At 40.0% G+C, this 18,394-nt stretch overlaps 1 protein-coding gene across 1 annotated transcript; it reads left to right on the top strand.

The window, feature by feature from the left end:
* The first annotated feature begins 14,971 nt into the window (after positions 1 to 14,971).
* b2ml (beta-2-microglobulin, like) lies at positions 14,972 to 17,508 on the top strand. The gene is made up of 4 exons (XM_060931323.1): positions 14,972 to 15,162; positions 16,126 to 16,398; positions 16,530 to 16,557; positions 16,682 to 17,508. Exons 1-3 carry the CDS (start codon positions 15,099 to 15,101, stop codon positions 16,541 to 16,543), a joined length of 351 nt encoding a protein of 116 aa, XP_060787306.1. The 5' UTR covers positions 14,972 to 15,098; the 3' UTR covers positions 16,544 to 16,557; positions 16,682 to 17,508.
* The last annotated feature ends 886 nt before the right edge of the window (positions 17,509 to 18,394 follow it).

Here is an 18,394-nt window from a genome sequence, read left to right as displayed (position 1 = left end):
CATATAAACACACACAAATACAATGACTTGTTTATGTACACAATTCACAGCTATGCAACAGCTGTACAGATGTATTTGGTGATACAGTAAGTGAGCTAAATTTTAACAGTGCAAACAATGCCACAAAAAGAAAAGATTCATGCCGTTGTCATGATTCGTTGTCATGCCGACCGAGGCTGTTGTGTTTCCCGCTTGTGGTCTCGTCACTTCCGGAAGTAGCTCGATAAGTAGCTCGATAGGGTATACATGCACAAAGTAGCTCGACAGAAATCGCATAAACTAGGTCGTGTAGCTCGATTCCGAGAAATCAAGTTCGGTTCAATTTCAGCCGAATTAAAGTGTATACATGGCATTTTGAACTTCGATTTCAGTCGAGCAACGGCAGAAATTCGATTCTCTCTATGTGCATGTAAACGTAGTGACAGTGCGGCAGGAGCTGGAGGACCCGGAGTGTGAGGCAATACAGGAGCACACTCTTAAAACACGTGTTGAAAATAACACAACTTGCGTTGTTTTTTAACACATCTCTATGTCCAGATTGGGACAATAGAACTTTTGTTCATTTTAACACATTATTTGTTATTTGTGCAATTTTGGTGTTAAGCATTTCTGAAATATAACACAACTCTTGTTGAAATTAAACTTGCACAAAAGATGTGTTGATTTCCAACACATTCGTTTTAAGAATGCAAGCAGGAGAACCAACAGCTGAAGATTTACAATTTACTGTTGCTTGTTTTAGCTTATTGGTTCCCTACCTACCTCTGTATTTAATTCAATGTTCCCAATGTTCAGTTTTGAATAAAAATTCTATTGACTTGATATGAAAAGATTTAGTTGTTCATTTACATTGCCTGCTGAGGTTTTAATAAATTATTTACCAAACGATTTAAAAGGAGCCTACCATGACGAGTGCAATTTGAAGTGCAACTTCATAGTCATGGTAGGCTCCTTTTAAATTAAAAACACTTTTTGTTGCCTGAAGAATAACAAACGAACGTTCAGGCTGATTAAATTAATGGCCTTATACAAGGAATCAAAGCTAACATGAACCTGAGTAGCTTAGCTATCGATAGCTGGCTGGACTCCAAACTAACAAACATTCATTATGATAGCTGTGTTGTTATCCGCCGCCCACAAATTAGGCTCCATATCGGTAACTTTACAGCGTGATAGTGGGCTCACAGAAAGTGGGACTGATATTCGTAACTCTTGACTTACCTCCTGAAATGTTTTTTTTCTTGCGATCTTAAATCCGAACTTGCTTAGGTCTTGCTGTGCACTCCGCTTGGCCATGATGCTGCAATCCGCTGCTGTCACTGACGCCGAATGAAATCAAAAATAACGGAACCCCAACTGAATGTCACCTCCTCAAACGCTTCGCTTGCGCGTACGCGCCCTCTCTCGCGGTAGCTTACTGTATGCTCAGTTTCAGCAAAGCTACGTGGAATGGCATTTCTAATTCCAATGTTAAATAGAAGTAATGTCCACATTTATTGATAAAATTGCTCAAGGGAAGCGAGGGGGGATGCCCGTTTTAAAGGGGGGATGATTTTGACCATTTTTTATTCCGGGGGGATGGCACCCCCCCCCCATCCCCCCTCAACTCGAGTACAGATTACTATTATATTGAGATAATAATAATAATTAAGAGATCATCAGCTTAATATATTAAATGAATAGGATGTATGAATACATTACTTGATATATACATGCACATGCAATTTTTCTGTTTCATAGACGCAGAGATGATGATGGACTGTCGCTGAGGATCATGGGAAGGCTAATGTAGCGTGGGGAATAGAGAAAATCAATAATCGTAAATTAGAGTTATTATTTCGTTTTGGTTTCCCTGTTTATTATTTGTTCTGTTTTGAGTTGGAAAAAGGAAAACAAACACCAATCCCTCATTTTTTGGTCATACAGAAAAACAGGAAAACGAAATATTGAGTGGTTTTTTTTTTTTCGTTTTCCAGATTGAATGGAATACTTGAATGATCGGATGATACACGGACCCTCTTGGCGCACCTGAATGAACCATTTCTCAGCTGTTTACTCGAGATCACGGAATAATTGTTTTGTTTTCTCGAGATCTCGAAATAACGGTTTTGTTTTCTCGAGATCTCGAATTAGTTGTGTTGTTTTCTCAAGATCCTGAATTAATTATGTCGTTATCTCGGGATAACAAGGTGAATAAAAAAAAGGATTATATGAAGGGCCTCTCTCGGCTTCCGTACGGATGAAACGACGTGTGTGTGCTTTTTGTTGTCAGTGTACAGTCTGTATACAGTCATTTATTCAGTCGAATCGTATAAAACGCGCGAGGCAGTTGAGAAAGAAACAAATGAATCTCTGTTCTTCACTATTTCATTCAGCGAAGACATCGATTGCGGTGTGTGACTTTGCGCATTATATTTGTATCGATACAGAACCGCTTCATCTGTCCACACTACAGCGAAGCGCTACAGTACCGGTACGAAACCCATACATTTGTGGGTTTCGTACCGATACAGTTATACCGCTACAGTACCGGTATAGTTGCTAGTGTGGACAGGTGTTGCACTCTAAAAAAATAATGGGGCCAGTACCGGTTCTTCAGGGCGATGCCATAGAAGAACCTTTTTCAGGGCTTCAAAGAACCGTTCATGCAACAGTTCTTTAAAGAACCATTTAAAACCCTTTGGTGACTGACCCCTTGAAAATGGTTCCTCCAGGAACGATGACGTTTCAGTTGTCAAGACAACGGAAAAACTAAAATACAAAAACAGAAAGATACGTCACAATGCTCTTGTGCACAAAACAAAATGCTCTTGTATTTGTATTTTAGTTTTTCCGTTGTCTTGACAACTGAAACGTCATGGTTCCTGGAGGAACCATTTTCAAGGGGTCAGTCACCAAAGGGTTAAACCATTTGTTTGAGCAGTGAAGACAGATTTGTGTAAACATAGCCTAAGTGCATTGACCAGCAAATGGGAAGAGAATGCCAGGATCTGAAGAACCATTTCCAAAGTGAAGAACCTTTCGCATAATGTAATGGTTCATCACAGAGTTTTGACTCTCCATGGAACCATCCAGAGATTTGAAGAACCACTGAAGCACCTTTATTTTTTAGAGTGTGCAGTACGAAAGTAGTTTCGTATCGGTACAAAATCCCTAGTGTGGACAGGGTATTATTGAGGTGGACGAGCTACAACAGCAGAAGACCACATCAGGGTCCATTTCTGTCAGCCAAGAAGAAGAATCTGAGGCTATCATGGGCATAGATTCCAAACTGTACAGCTGAAGACTAGAAAAAGGCCAGGTGATTTTTTTTTTTTCTGTCTTCAGCTGTCCAGTTTGCGTGAGCTGTGCCCATGATAACTCACATGCAGATCACTCACTTCTTCCAGCTTGTCCCACTTATGTTTGTGGGGTCACTGCCATGTGGACCCTATTGATCCACATGTCCTATTAACTGGAGCATAATTTTACACCGGATGCCCTTCCTGCCACAACCCTCCCATTTCCAGGCTTGGGAAACAACCATTCAGACCTATGGACAATTTAGAGTAGCCAGTTAACCTAACTGCATGGTTTTTTGGGGAAACCAGAACACCTGAAGGAAACCCATGCAGACACAGGGAGAACATGCAAACTCCGCACAGAAAGGCCCCTGCACAGCAAATTCAGAAGTGTTAAATTTGGGTGTTAGTGAAATTTGAGCAAAAGTAGAGTTAATTTTACTCTGATAGAGTTAAATCCATTATATTTGACTTCAGTTGATAAGTAGTTGGTGTCAAAATCAGGTGTAAAAACAAAGCGTCGCTAAATCAAACCTGTCCATGTAATTGTATAAATACTAACTCTGAACTTCTAACTCTCAACTCTGATCCTGGGTTTTACACTTGAAGTGTTCATGTCACCCCGCCCACTGCATAGACACACATCGATTGGCTAAAGCCAGAAGATCTATGCACGCTTCACTGACTGCTGCATGAGGGACCGTGCTAATGACCTGCGTTTATTTTGATGAACACTTTCATGCATGCATGGGGCGGCACGGTGGTGTAGTGGTTAGCGCTGTCGCCTCACAGCAAGAAGGTCCGGGTTCGAGCCCCGGGGCCGGTGAGGGCCTTTCTGTGTGGAGTTTGCATGTTCTCCGCGTGGGTTTCCTCCGGGTGCTCCGGTTTCCCCCACAGTCCAAAGACATGCAGGTTAGGTTAACTGGTGACTCTAAATTGACCATAGGTGTGAATGTGAGTGTGAATGGTTGTCTGTGTCTATGTGTCAGCCCTGTGATGACCTGGCGACTTGTCCAGGGTGTACCCCGCCTTTCGCCCGTAGTCAGCTGGGATAGGCTCCAGCTTGCCTGCGACCCTGTAGAAGGATAAAGTGGCTAGAGATAATGAGATGAGATGAGACTTTCATGCATACAGGAACAAAGTAATGAACATGCTTTAATTTTTGTTGACCAGTTGATTTACTTTAGACCATTTCAGAAGCAATATTCTAATGAGAGTGAAAGGACATATATTGTTACATTTTTTAATGTGACTTCATTTTTTGGGGGTGCAAATCTCATCTCATCTCATTATCTCTAGCCGCTTTATCCTGTTCTACAGGGTCGCAGGCAAGCTGGAGCCTATCCCAGCTGACTACAGGCGAAAGGCGGGGTACACCCTGGACAAGTCGCCAGGTCATCACAGGGCTGACACATAGACACAGACAACCATTCACACTCACATTCACACCTACGGTCAATTTAGAGTCACCAGTTAACCTAACCTGCATGTCTTTGGACTGTGGGGGAAACCGGAGCACCCGGAGGAAACCCACGCGGACACGGGGAGAACATGCAAACTCCGCACGGAAAGGCCCTCGCCGGCCACGAGGCTCGAACCCGGACCTTCTTGCTGTGAGGCGACAGCGCTAACCACTACACCACCGTGCCGCCCTGGGGTGTAAATGTTTAAAATAAATGTTTAATTGTAAAACACAAAATATGTCCACCTTTATTTCAGCAAACTTTAATTTGAAAATCATTTCCAGGAAGAGCTGTATTTACACCTTTTAAGTGTTATGGGGCTAACACTTTTATAGTCAACAAATGATCCTCTGAGAGAGTTAATGTCTAACACTACATATCAGTGTTGAGAAAAACTAACACTGGATGTTGTTAATAAGTGTTAACTTTTAACTCCAAAAAGAGTGAAAAATGACACCAAATTAGTGTTAAGGTACCAACACTGCAAAAAGAGTTAAATTAACACTCATGGGGTGGACCCATATAGACACTTTAAAAGTGTTGAAATTAAATCTGACAGTGTTAATTTGGGCATGCGGATTTTGCTGTGTGCCAGCCACTAGACTCAAACCCAGAACCTTCTTGTTGTGAGGCAACAGTGCTAACCACCGCACCAGCCAAATCACATGCAAATCACATGGTTCATCCACCAGATGTCACTTTGTCGTTGGTAGATATGAATTCTAATAGGCATGTAACGACACGCCTCATGTTTGGAAGAGCCTCTTTACTTAAAGCTATGCATCATGCATGGACTCGTCTGATACTGAACTGCTAAGCAATGGTGTTACTCTACAAATCAATCCCTTTTAAAATACCAGACACTTTTACAACTGACTTTGTAGTCTTTTTTTCATTAATTATACAACCCCGATTCCAAAAAAGTTGGGACAAAGTACAAATTGTAAATAAAAACGGAATGCAATGATGTGGAAGTTTCAAAATTCCATATTTTATTCAGAATAGAACATAGATGACATATCAAATGTTTAAACTGAGAAAATGTATCATTTAAAGAGAAAAATTAGGTGATTTTAAATTTCATGACAACAACACATCTCAAAAAAGTTGGGACAAGGCCATGTTTACCACTGTGAGACATCCCCTTTTCTCTTTACAACAGTCTGTAAACGTCTGGGGACTGAGGAGACAAGTTGCTCAAGTTTAGGGATAGGAATGTTAACCCATTCTTGTCTAATGTAGGATTCTAGTTGCTCAACTGTCTTAGGTCTTTTTTGTCGTATCTTCCGTTTTATGATGCGCCAAATGTTTTCTATGGGTGAAAGATCTGGACTGCAGGCTGGCCAGTGCAGTACCCGGACCCTTCTTCTACGCAGCCATGATGCTGTAATTGATGCAGTATGTGGTTTGGCATTGTCATGTTGGAAAATGCAAGGTCTTCCCTGAAAGAGACGTCGTCTGGATGGGAGCATATGTTGCTCTAGAACCTGGATATACCTTTCAGCATTGATGGTGTCTTTCCAGATGTGTAAGCTGCCCATGCCACATGAACTAATGCAACCCCATACCATCAGAAATGCAGGCTTCTGAACTGAGCGCTGATAACAACTTGGGTCGTCCTTCTCCTCTTTAGTCCGAATGACACGGCGTCCCTGATTTCCATAAAGAAGTTCAAATTTTGATTCGTCTGACCACAGAACAGTTTTCCACTTTGCCACAGTCCATTTTAAATGAGCCTTGGCCCAGAGAAGACGTCTGCGCTTCTGGATCGTGTTTAGATACGGCTTCTTCTTTGAACTATCGAGTTTTAGCTGGCAACGGCGGATGGCACGGTGAATTGTGTTCACAGATAATGTTCTCTGGAAATATTCCTGAGCCCATTTTGTGATTTCCAATACAGAAGCATGCCTGTATGTGACGCAGTGCCGTCTAAGGGCCCAAAGATCACGGGCACCCAGTATGGTTTTCCGGCCTTGACCCTTACGCACAGAGATTCTTCCAGATTCTCTGAATCTTTTGATGATATTATGCACTGTAGATGATGATATGTTCAAACTCTTTGCAATTTTACACTGTCGAACTCCTTTCTGATATTGCTCCACTATTTGTCGGCGCAGAATTAGGGGGATTGGTGATCCTCTTCCCATCTTTACTTCTGAGAGCCGCTGCCACTCCAAGATGCTCTTTTTATACCCAGTCATGTTAATGACCTATTGCCAATTGACCTAATGAGTTGCAGTTTGGTCCTCCAGCTGTTCCTTTTTTGTACCTTTAACTTTTCCAGCCTCTTATTGGCCCTGTCCCAACTTTTTTGAGATGTGTTGCTGTCATGAAATTTCAAATGAGCCAATATTTGGCATGAAATTTCAAAATGTCTCACTTTCGACATTTGATATGTTGTCTATGTTCTATTGTGAATACAATATCAGTTTTTGAGATTTGTAAATTATTGCATTCCGTTTTTATGTATAATTTGTACTTTGTCCCAACTTTTTTGGAATCGGTGTTGTAGAATGCCATATTGTTCATCCGGTTTCTTCTCGTTTTCCCCTTTAATTTGCTTGAGAAACTGAACCAGCCTATAACCTCCAACACAACAAGGAAATCCGTCATTACATCCCTCTGTTACTTGCATTAATCAAACATTAATTAAGAGTATCACTTTGCACCAAATAGAAAAAGCCCTGACAAACAGGTAATAACATTTTAATAACATTCAGCCATTACAGGATTACCTTTGAAATACCTTTAAACACCAAAAGTGATTTTTGTTGAATTTAATGCATAATGTTAAAACCAACCATGACACAACATATGACACAATGATCCAGATAAAAGATAGTTACATAAGCTAAGAATTTGATTTTACTTTCTTCTTGTCTCTTTAAGGATGTTGGCCAATATAGATTTTTGCAAATAAATTTAGCATAAATGAATAATAAAATATATTTGAGAGGATAAATAGGAGTATAGAGAGTGTGCACGTGACGTCACGAGGTCACGTGATATTTGTTTATCTGCCATCTTGGACAGCATGGCCGCGCATAGAACTTAGACGAACCCGTTCTAGTTATCAAGTGTGTGGGAGCAGACCTTTCAAGAATTGGTTATATCTTGTTCAGCATTTGGTTGTACCAATAGACCGGGCCAGGCCAACTGGTTTTCACATGGACGTGTAATATTAATGTTCTTAATAAAATATGTATACAAATGCATAACTTGTTTATAAAGTTCTTCCTATCAGATTGTGTAAAGTACTGAAAAAGAATATGTATGTTATTTTAGGGACATAGAGGTGCAAGAAAATATATTTTTTAAATTTGTTTGAATATAGAAGCTGGACATATCTGTGACCCCTATACATTTATATCTGATATTGAATAATAATTCTGCACAGATAAAGATCGCGGTGATTTGTGATTTTTTTTTTCAGACAAAAACATACATATCTACAACCCTGTCATTATTTGGAACTGAGTTTAGATTTCGAACATTCTTACGATAAAACGTCCTGCATAGTCTCTTTATGATGAACGTCTTAATGCCACTTACCCGTGAGGTTATCAAGTAGACATTCTTCTTCGGAACCTTCCAGAGGTATAGTTGGGATACCCATCCCGCAACAAAATATTTATAAGCTTCCAGGCTCTTGTAAGCTTTGAGGGCTTTGCCAGTGTAACACGATTCATGATTAACAAGAAAATTGTAAATGTCGTGGTAGGCCAGATCGGGCAAAACGCCGGCACCGCAGCTCCGAATTTCCCTGAACAAGGATTGTGGCAAGTTGTACGGATCTGTAATCCCCAACCTGGAACACTTTTCCACGTAACACTGCCTCACGTCACCTTCAAGATGCTGAACAAACTTAGACAAGTAATCGCGTGATGTAGATGGGATATTTTCCGAATTTTCTTGGGGATTACTCCCTGGATCCATTACGCTCGCGCAAGGTAAACAATCCTGAAGCCGACCAATATGGCGGAGTAAACACGGATGGGTCATGTGACTGCACATCCTCTATGGACCCTTTTCACGTGATGTCACGACAAACGCGGCTGCCATTTTGGACATGTACTACCAGTAGTTTACCACAGCCAGCATTGAGGAACGGCAGCAAAGAAAGTGTTTATTTTCAGCAAGACTTCCATCATGCCACTATGTTGTTGTGCACCTGGATGTAGTAACCATCAACAAACAAGGCAAGGGTTATCATTTTATCGGATCCCGGTAGATGCTGACCGACGGAGAAGATGGATAGCGGCATACCAGCGCTTGTGTAGTGACCACTTTGTTGGAGGTAAGACGAATAAAATTAGCCAGAAAAGGCATTACATTGCTGTTAACATTCCATTCTAGTTTACTGTAATTATGATCTGGCAGCTATTTACACCGGATCCAGTGTAAATAGCCGCCGGAGCCAACGTCCGAGGTTCCGGAGCGCGCTCGCTCGCGGCCCGGCCGGAGCCAGCGGCCGCGGAGCCAGCGCGCTCGCGGCCCGGCCGGAGCCGGCGGCCGCGGAGCCAGCGTGCGCTCGCTCACGGCCCGGCCGGACGTTGGCTCCGGCAGCTATTTACACTGGATCCGGTGTAAATAGCTGCCAGATCATAATTACAGTAAGCTAGTAAATACAGTTTTCTGCATCTCGCTCCTTTTTCTTTTATGTTTGTCGCCTTCCTCGCATTCAAACCGATTTGAGCCGAAGTCCACTACATGTCCAAAATGGCGGTCGCGTTTACGAAGGTCACGTGACTGAAAAGGGTCCATAGGAGTTTGCATGTTCTCCTAAACCTGTGTGGGTTTCCTCCGGGTGCTCTGGTTTCCTCCCACAGTCCAAAGACATGTAGATTAGGTCAACTGGCTACTCTAAATTGCCCATAGTTATGTATGAATGTAAGTGTGAATGGTTGTTCGTCGCTCTCAATTAGCCCTGCGATAGATTGATGACCTACCCAGGGTGAATCCCACCTCTCTTTTTCTGCATTCTACGTAATATATTTTTAAAGAATCTATGCTTCTTTTACACACAGTTTTGGACAGAAGTTTACATACAGTGACATGTCATCTTGGAGATGAATGTCATGGCAATATTTGAGCTTTTCTTTGAACTGTTCTTTATCTGTGGCAGAATGTACAGCATACATCTTTAATTTAAAAAAAATCCACTAGAATTTGGTGCACCAGTTTTAATTTTCTTTGGGTTTTCTGAAATCAACACAGGGTCAAAATTATACATACAGGGTCAAAAATTTATATCCGCTCACTTAGATTCTTAATTTAGAGGAGCTGAACCTTCCAAAATGTCTATTATCTTGCCAAGGCCGAGGTCTATTAACTTCCTGTTAGTGATCATGATTGACTACAGCTGGTAGCTTCTCTGTGCCTTCATAAAAAGGGTTTGTTTACAGCACTCATTAGATTGGCCAACACACAGTAAAATGGGAAAGTCCAAGGAGCTCAGTGCAGATCTGAGAAAGAGGATCACAGATATACACAGCTCAGGAATGTCTCTTGGAGCCATTTCTAAACAACTGCAAATTCCAAGATCAGTTCAAACAATTGTATCCAGGTTATTGTGAGGTGTAGTCACTTTGCCAAGCCACTTTGCTTCAAGAAAACCCAAACTGTCACCCTCAGCTGAAAGACAATTGGTTTGGATGGTCAGGAACAACCTGCGAACCACCATGACAAAGCCCTGCCATGACCTGGAAGCTGATGGATCACTGTCTACAGTTCAGATCACCATGGACTGCTATCCAAGAAATAACCCCTGCTCCAAAATTGACACCTTCAAGCTTAACTAAAGTTTGAAGCTGATCACACGGACAAAGAAAAAAAGCCTTCTGGAGGATAGCTATATTGTCAGATGAGACAAAGATTGAGTTGTTTGGTCACAATGACCACCATGTACAGAGGGATTCTGTACCAGCTGGTGGTGGTGGTAGGATCCATCATGCTCTGGGGCTGTTTTGCTGCCAGTGGAACTGGTTCATTGCACAAAGTGGATGGAATAAAGAAGAAGGATGACTACCTCAAAATTCTTCAGCATAAACCATCAGAAACTTGAACATGACTTGGGACTTGGAAGTTACAAAAGGACAATGAACCCAAACACACATCAGAGCTGGTTGTAGAGGATAAAGCAGGCTAACATTAAGTTTAAAACAAGTCCTGACTTCAACCCTATTGAAAATATATGGACTGTGCTTATAAGTCGAGTCCATGCCAAGAAAAAAAAATTAATTGAACTCTATCAATTCTACCATGAAGAGTCGTGAAATATCCAACCAGAATTCTGCCAGAAGCTTGTTCATGGTAAGCAAAAATGTTTGGTCAAGGTGAATTTTGCAAAAAGACATTTTACCCAAATATTAGGTGTGCTGTATGTATACTTTTGACCCTGTATGTATAATTTTGACCCTGTGTTGATTTCAGAAAGCCCAAAGAAAATTAAAACTTGTGCACCAAATTCTAAATGTTTTTTTTTTTTAAATTAAAGATGTATGCTGTACAACCATTTTACCACAGAAAAAGAACAGTTCAAAGAAATTACTGAAAGCCCAAATATCGCCATGACATTCATATCCAAGATGATATTCATGTCACTGTATGTAAACTTCTGACCACAACTGTACGTTGGTACTGAGTCCACCTATGTAGTTTGCAATACTTTGTTTTTAAGTTTGCTCATTTACGTTCATGCTAATTTCTGACTGAATATGCATAAATTGTCCATCCATTCTTATTTATGTACTTTGTTTAGTACTCAGTTTAGAATGTATACTTACTCATTAATGTACTATGCACACTTTCATATCTGTGTGAAATCATCTGCCTGGAATACATGAGACAATCAGAGCTCTCATTTATGTGTCATATGTCATCAGAGTGTCCACTTATTTTAGAATAAAATTATCTGAATATAGTCTAACATTTTCAATGATTCGTTCATTTATCGAGAGGAAAAAAACAACAAAGCTTGTTTCACTTGCTCCTTTTTTTTTTTGGAGGTGGGGCAAATGAGAGCCAGTCGTCACAGACCTTGCCTGTTTATCTCCTGGCTCCTCCTTCCTGGGTTTCCCCTATCTTTCTACAGTGGCATCATAAACATTATTATTATGCTGAATAACGTCCAAAGCTCATTTTTGTAAGAAATGTTATTATACATTATAATGTGCATGTTTAATTTGTGAAGTCTTGCATATTTCTATGTTAAACCATGTTTACCCCTGTTTTCTAGTTCCTAGGTGTTTTTTATATCGTCCTTGGGCACCAATTAATTTCAGTATTTTATTGACACCTGCATTTATTGTCTCATCTCATCTCATCTCATTATCTCTAGCCGCTTTATCCTGTTCTACAGGGTCGCAGGCAAGCTGGAGCCTATCCCAGCTGACTACGGGCGAAAGGTGGGGTACACCCTGGACAAGTCGCCAGATCATCACAGGGCTGACACATAGACACAGACAACCATTCACACTCACATTCACACCTACGGTCAATTTAGAGTCACCAGTTAACCTAACCTGCATGTCTTTGGACTGTGGGGGAAACCGGAGCACCCGGAGGAAACCCACGCGGACACGGGGAGAACATGCAAACTCCGCACAGAAAGGCCCTCGCCGGCCACGGGGCTCGAACCCGGACCTTCTTGCTGTGAGGCGACAGCGCTAACCACTACACTACCGTGCCGCCCTGACTTTACTTGTACAGTACATATTTTCTAAATAAATGTAAATAAGCACATGAATAATGTATTACTGCAGTTCTCATTCTAACATTCAACCTTATGGCAAAAGGACATTAAACTACAATACTGTACTCTATTAATTAGGAAAGAGAGGTAAAAATATGAGCTAACAGCACCTGGAGTTTCATTCACCTTTACAGCATTTAGCAGACGCTCGTATCCAGAGTGACATACAACATACCCAGGGTAACCTGGGGAGCAGTTAGGAGCCTTTCTCAAGGGTGCTTCAGCCATTCCTGATGGTCTAGGGAATCAAACCAGCAACCATTTGGGTCCAAAGCTGCTTCTCTAACTATTAGGCCATGGCTTTCCCCTTGCTTAGCATATCATGAAATATGCACCATCTAATAAGGACAAGAAGTCAAGTTTATTTGTATAGCGCTTTTAACAATAAACATTGTCGCAAAGCAGCTTTACAGAATTTGAACGACTTAAAACATGAGCTAATTTTATCCCTAATCTATCCCCAGTGAGCAAGCCTGTGGCGACGGTGGCAAGGAAAAACTCCCTCAGACAACATGAGGAAGAAACCTCGAGAGGAACCAGACTCAAAAGGGAACCCATCCTCATTTGGGTGATAACAGACAACATGACTATAACAGTAACAGTTTTAACTGTTTTCGTTGATGTTATAAACTCTTCACTGATGGAAACTTGAGTGCAAAACTGTCCATGACAACTGCAGTCCTAAAGTTAGGAAGTAGGCCTCAGCCATAAAAGCATTACTGTAAGTGTCCAGAGCATCTTCCAAGTGTGACTTTCAACTGTCCATATGGGGCCGTCCTCCACAGGAGCGATGTGATGAGACTGGGGGCATCGTGGCTCAGTTGGATAAGGCGCCATACCATAAATCCGGGGACCCGGGTTTGATTCCGACCCAAGGTAATTTCCTGATCCCTCCCCATCTCTCTCTCCTGCTCATTTCCTGTCTCTACACTGTCCTATCCAATAAAGGTGGAAAAAGCCAAAAAAAATCTTTAAAAGAAAGGGGATACAACTTTCGCATTCCTAATATCAAGCTACTCCTGAGCCAGAGACAATGTCAGAAGTGTCTTATCTGGGCTAAGGAGAGAAAGAAATTGACTGTTGCTCAGTGGTCCAAAGTCCTCTTTTCAGATGAAAGTACATTTTGCATTTAATTTGGAAATCACGGTTCTAGAGTCTGGAGGAAGAGTGGAGAGGCACAGAATCCAAGGTGTTTGAAGCCCAGTGTGAAGTTTCCACAGTCTGTGATGATTTGGGGTGCCATGTCATCTGCTGGTGTTGGTCCACTGTATTTTATCAAGTCCAAAGTCAACACAGCCATCTACCAGGAGATTTTAGAGCACTTCATGCTTCCATCTGCTGACGAGCTTTTTGGAGATGCTGATTTCCTTTTCCAGCAGGACTTAGCACCTACCCACAGTGCCAAAACTACTACCAAATGGTTTGCTGACCATGATATTACTGTGTTTGATTGGCCAGCCAACTTGCCTGACCTGAACCCCATAGAGAATCTCTGGGGTATTGTCAAGAGGAAGATAAGAAACACCCGACCCAAAAATACAGATACGCTGAAGGCCACTATCAAAGCAACCTGGGCTTCAATAACACCTCAGCAGTGCCACAGACTGATCACCTCCATGCCACACCACATTGATACAGTAATTCATGGTAAAGGAGCCCCAACCAAGTATTGAGTGTATAAATGAATATACTTTTCAGAAGTTGGACATTTCTGTATTGTAAATCCTTTTTTTGATTGATCTTAGGGAATATTCTAATAATTTGAGATACTATTTGAGCTATAAGCCATAATCATCAAAATTAAAACAAAAAAAGGCTTTAAATATTTCACTTTACATGTAATGAATATAGAATATATGAAAGTTTACCTTTTTGAATTAAATTATGAAAAAAGGAACTTTTTCATGGTATTCTAATTTTTTCATATATATATATATATTATTGTGTAGTATGTTAATCACCTGTGAATAAACATTTAGAAAAGTTTTTTTTTAAAAAAAGTTCAACGTATATTCAATGACTGTGATTAACAAGTGTAATAAATAAAAGGTTTAAAGTTTTGCCTCATGTTTACATGATGCTAGCTAGTAGTCATAAGCTTCCATTGTTGACTTGAACATGGCTTAGCTGATAGACTATATACAGTGTTATATATAAAATAAGTATATTAGTAATACAAATGTATTTTTTCTTTCAAATTGCCTTTTTAAAAAACACATTATGTGTTTATTGAAGTGAAAAATGTCGACAAGTTGGTATTTAGACAACAGACAGACAGAAACAAGCAAGGGTCACGTGATTTCCTCTAAACCCACACTACATGCGCGCATGCGTTCTGCGTGCAATGTGTGAAGCGCGAGCAAAACCTTCAGCACTGATATCTGCCTGGGAACAGCAGCGAGACGAATTCTGATTGGTTGTAAATTAGGCTGGGGCGGGGTTTAGGAGCCCTTAATGCTGTGTGAGGCGGTGGTTTCATTTCAGTTTCTTTGAACTGTTGAAGGACAGAGAAGGGTGCAGGAGATCCGGACAGAGCGCTCAGCTTTTGAGTCAAAAACATTTTTTTTATTTGGCAAATTTTTATTCTCCGTCCTTAAAAACATGAAGTTGCCTCTTTGTGTCGTCGTGCTTGCTGTTATCAGCGCGACTGCCTTTGCTAAATTCTGTAAGTATATGATTATATGGAAAGTTTCTTCAGTAGGTCTCAGACTGTGATGTTTCATGTCATTATTATTATTATTATTATTAGTTGGAGATAGTTCATGTTTGTTTTATATTGATGACGTAGTTGTGCCTGTTTTGTAAACAGGAAGATACTCACCTACATGTTACAAATATCACATTTAAACCCTCTTTTTAATAAATAACACGCATTTATTCCTTTTAATGCTTGTTTTTATCCCCTTTTTCCATATTTTACAACCTACAGGAGTGCTGCGTTTGGAAATCCCCTTTCATATTTACTTTCACTTTAGTGTTGAAGGAAGTGTTTTGGGTGTTGTTTTTTCTTCTTTTCTATAATGTTAAATTTATGTACAAAAAAACAACCCAGTTATGTTATTAACAACAAAAAAAAAACTAATTGATCATCCAAATCAGGTTTTTTTTTTTCCTTTTAAATTTTTCCTCCCTTTGTTCCTTTGGATTGTCCTTGGTACTAAAAATCAAAGTGATCCTAAAATCTAACCACAATAATAAAACTACATATGGAAAACTATATTTCTTTTGAAGAAAAAAACCCCCCTAAATCATACATTTTGCCACCGAAAAAACCACTGATGCCAATACAATGACGTAACATGAAGGCAATCCATTTACAAAAGGTTTTTAGATGTGATCGTAGCAATAGTGGAGCCATAGTATGAAAACACTTTCTGAAAAAATGTTTTACTCATTTCTAAAAAAAAAAAAAATGGAATATGAAACAATTTCTTCATACAGGAAAGTAAATAAAACATACTTTGGACATAAAATAACCCTGCCACCTGACGATACTAAGTGGGTCAGGGTGTAAATGTTTTGTGATACTGATTTCGTATCAGGCCTATTTTACTAGATTCTGTATTGAAAACAAACGTATACATGTTATATGTTCATATTATTCATGCATACGTATCTTCATCTCTAGCTTCACCAAAGATCCAAGTTTACAGCCACAGCCCTGGTGAGTTTAACAAAGACAACACGCTGATCTGCCACGTGAGTGACTTCCACCCTCCAGACATTACAATCCAACTGCTGAAGAATGACGTCGAGATTCCAAATGCCAACCAGACCGACCTGGCCTTCGAGCAGGGCTGGAAGTTTCATCTGACCAGGAGTGTCAAATTCACTCCCAAAAGCGGTGAAACATACACCTGCAAGGTCAAACACGTGGGCACTGACAGGACCATCACCTGGGGTAAGACTGACCTGGAATCTGTGTTCAGTAAACCTTCCCACATTATTCTGTTACTATTGATACGCTTTCATTTCTGAGACTTATGATAATATCACAGCTTTGTTTGACGGCTCGGTTTTCTTTCCTTGCAGAGCCTGACATGTAAACATCCTCGGCTCCGTAAGTAAAAACTCCCACACGTAAAGAAAGTGTTGTTGATAGCATCACTAGCACTTTGAATAGTTTATTCTGTTTGCACAAATGGAAATAAATATTACAGTTTTCTTTTTTTATTGCTCCACAGGTTACGCTGCCTGTCACTTGCAGCAGAGACACCGCTCTCTTATCATTAATTCATCTCTCCTCAATAAATTGAACTTCTCTATATATCTGTCACTATAGGGCTGGGCTATATGATAAAAACGTGATTAAAAATGTCAAAGACATTTTTATTCACAAAAAAAGAAAGAAAAATGAATAAATGCAAAAATGGGTTTTGAACCAAGTCACTAAATGTATTCCTGAATTTAAAAAACAAAATGATGTGTATGTAAAATTCATAGACACACAGTATGGAACAAGATGTTGAGATACGCTTAGGTTCTGCGAACAAAGAACCAAAAATATTGCTACTATTAATGAAAAAGCATAAATAATTTGATTTGGCTTTCACAAATGATTGAAATATTTGTTAAAGATCGAATGTATTTGTTCCAGTGAGCCACAGTGGAATTATAAAAGAACAAATACTAATAAAACAATACAACAACATATGCATAGTCCTATCGCCCAGCCCTTTGTGTTGTCCTCTTTTTAGTTAATAAAGCAATAACTTTACAGTTTTAATGTAAGAACTATCACTTTATGCGGTTTGGATTAAATCTATTCTGAGGTAGAGAATGCTTTGGGTTTTTTTTTTTTAAATGTTATATAATTGCCTGTCCTCTTTTATTTCTGCTCTATCACAGTGTGTAAAGTTGGATAACTATATTTCTGTTTTCATTGCCTTTGTTTTATCTTGAAACATGTAATAATTTACATCATTCTCTATACATTTTTCCTATTGAATGTTTCAATAAATCATGATGGTAATATTAAAATAAATTAATAAAATTTGGTCCCCCTCTCCAACCTGACTGATAGTTATTGGTGTGTGTGTGAGAGAGAGAAAGAGATTTGTGTCTGTTGTACAGAATGCCTGGCTTATTACATATTTATAGACATTACTTATTTCAGCTAGATACCTAATTTGGTAAGTTAATAAACATGAAACAAATAGAAAGATATACTTGATATAATGATTTATATCACAGTGCTGTTCAATTCTTTGGTCAGAAGGTGCTGATTCATTTTCTGTAAAAGCCGCTCTGACAGTAGCTCAGGCTGCAAAGTTTACATGAATTTTTATTTGTACAGCGCTTTTAACAACAGAAATTGTTGCAAAGCAGCTTTGCAAAAAATTAGGCTTTAAGCATGAGCTAATTTTATCGCTAATAGATTTATCTATCCCTGATGACCAAACCTGAGGCAACAGTGGCAAGGAAGAACTCCCTCAGACGACACGAGGAAGAAACCTTGAGAGGAACCAGACTCAAAAGGGAACCCATCCTCATCTGGGTGATAACAGATAGCATGATTATAAATAACTTGCTTGTATAACTGTGTCCTATATAGTCACAAAGTATAACTGTGTAACCAGGAAACTTCGTTATAGTTTTAGCATTAAGTCTGTTTTGTTGAAGTTATCAACCGTTCATTGATGGAGACTTGAGTGTAAAACTGTTCATGACAACTGCAGTCCTAAAGTGAGCATGTCAAGTGTAGTCCTCAGTCATCATGGGAAAACTGAAAGTGTCCAGACTTTTGACTTGTCCATATGGGGCCGTCCTCTATAGGAGAGACGTGATGAGGCTTCAACTAGAAGTAGGGCATCAGGATGGATCAGGCAGGTCTGAGGAGCAGAAAAGGTCAGCATCACTGGTGTCTCAGGATCGACATGTAACTCGACAGTGAGAGA

This window comes from Neoarius graeffei, chromosome 10 (genome assembly GCF_027579695.1).
Source record: "Neoarius graeffei isolate fNeoGra1 chromosome 10, fNeoGra1.pri, whole genome shotgun sequence".
NCBI lineage: Eukaryota > Metazoa > Chordata > Actinopteri > Siluriformes > Ariidae > Neoarius > Neoarius graeffei.
Note: the sequence above shows the minus strand (reverse complement) of the source record. Positions and strands in the feature narration are given on the sequence as shown.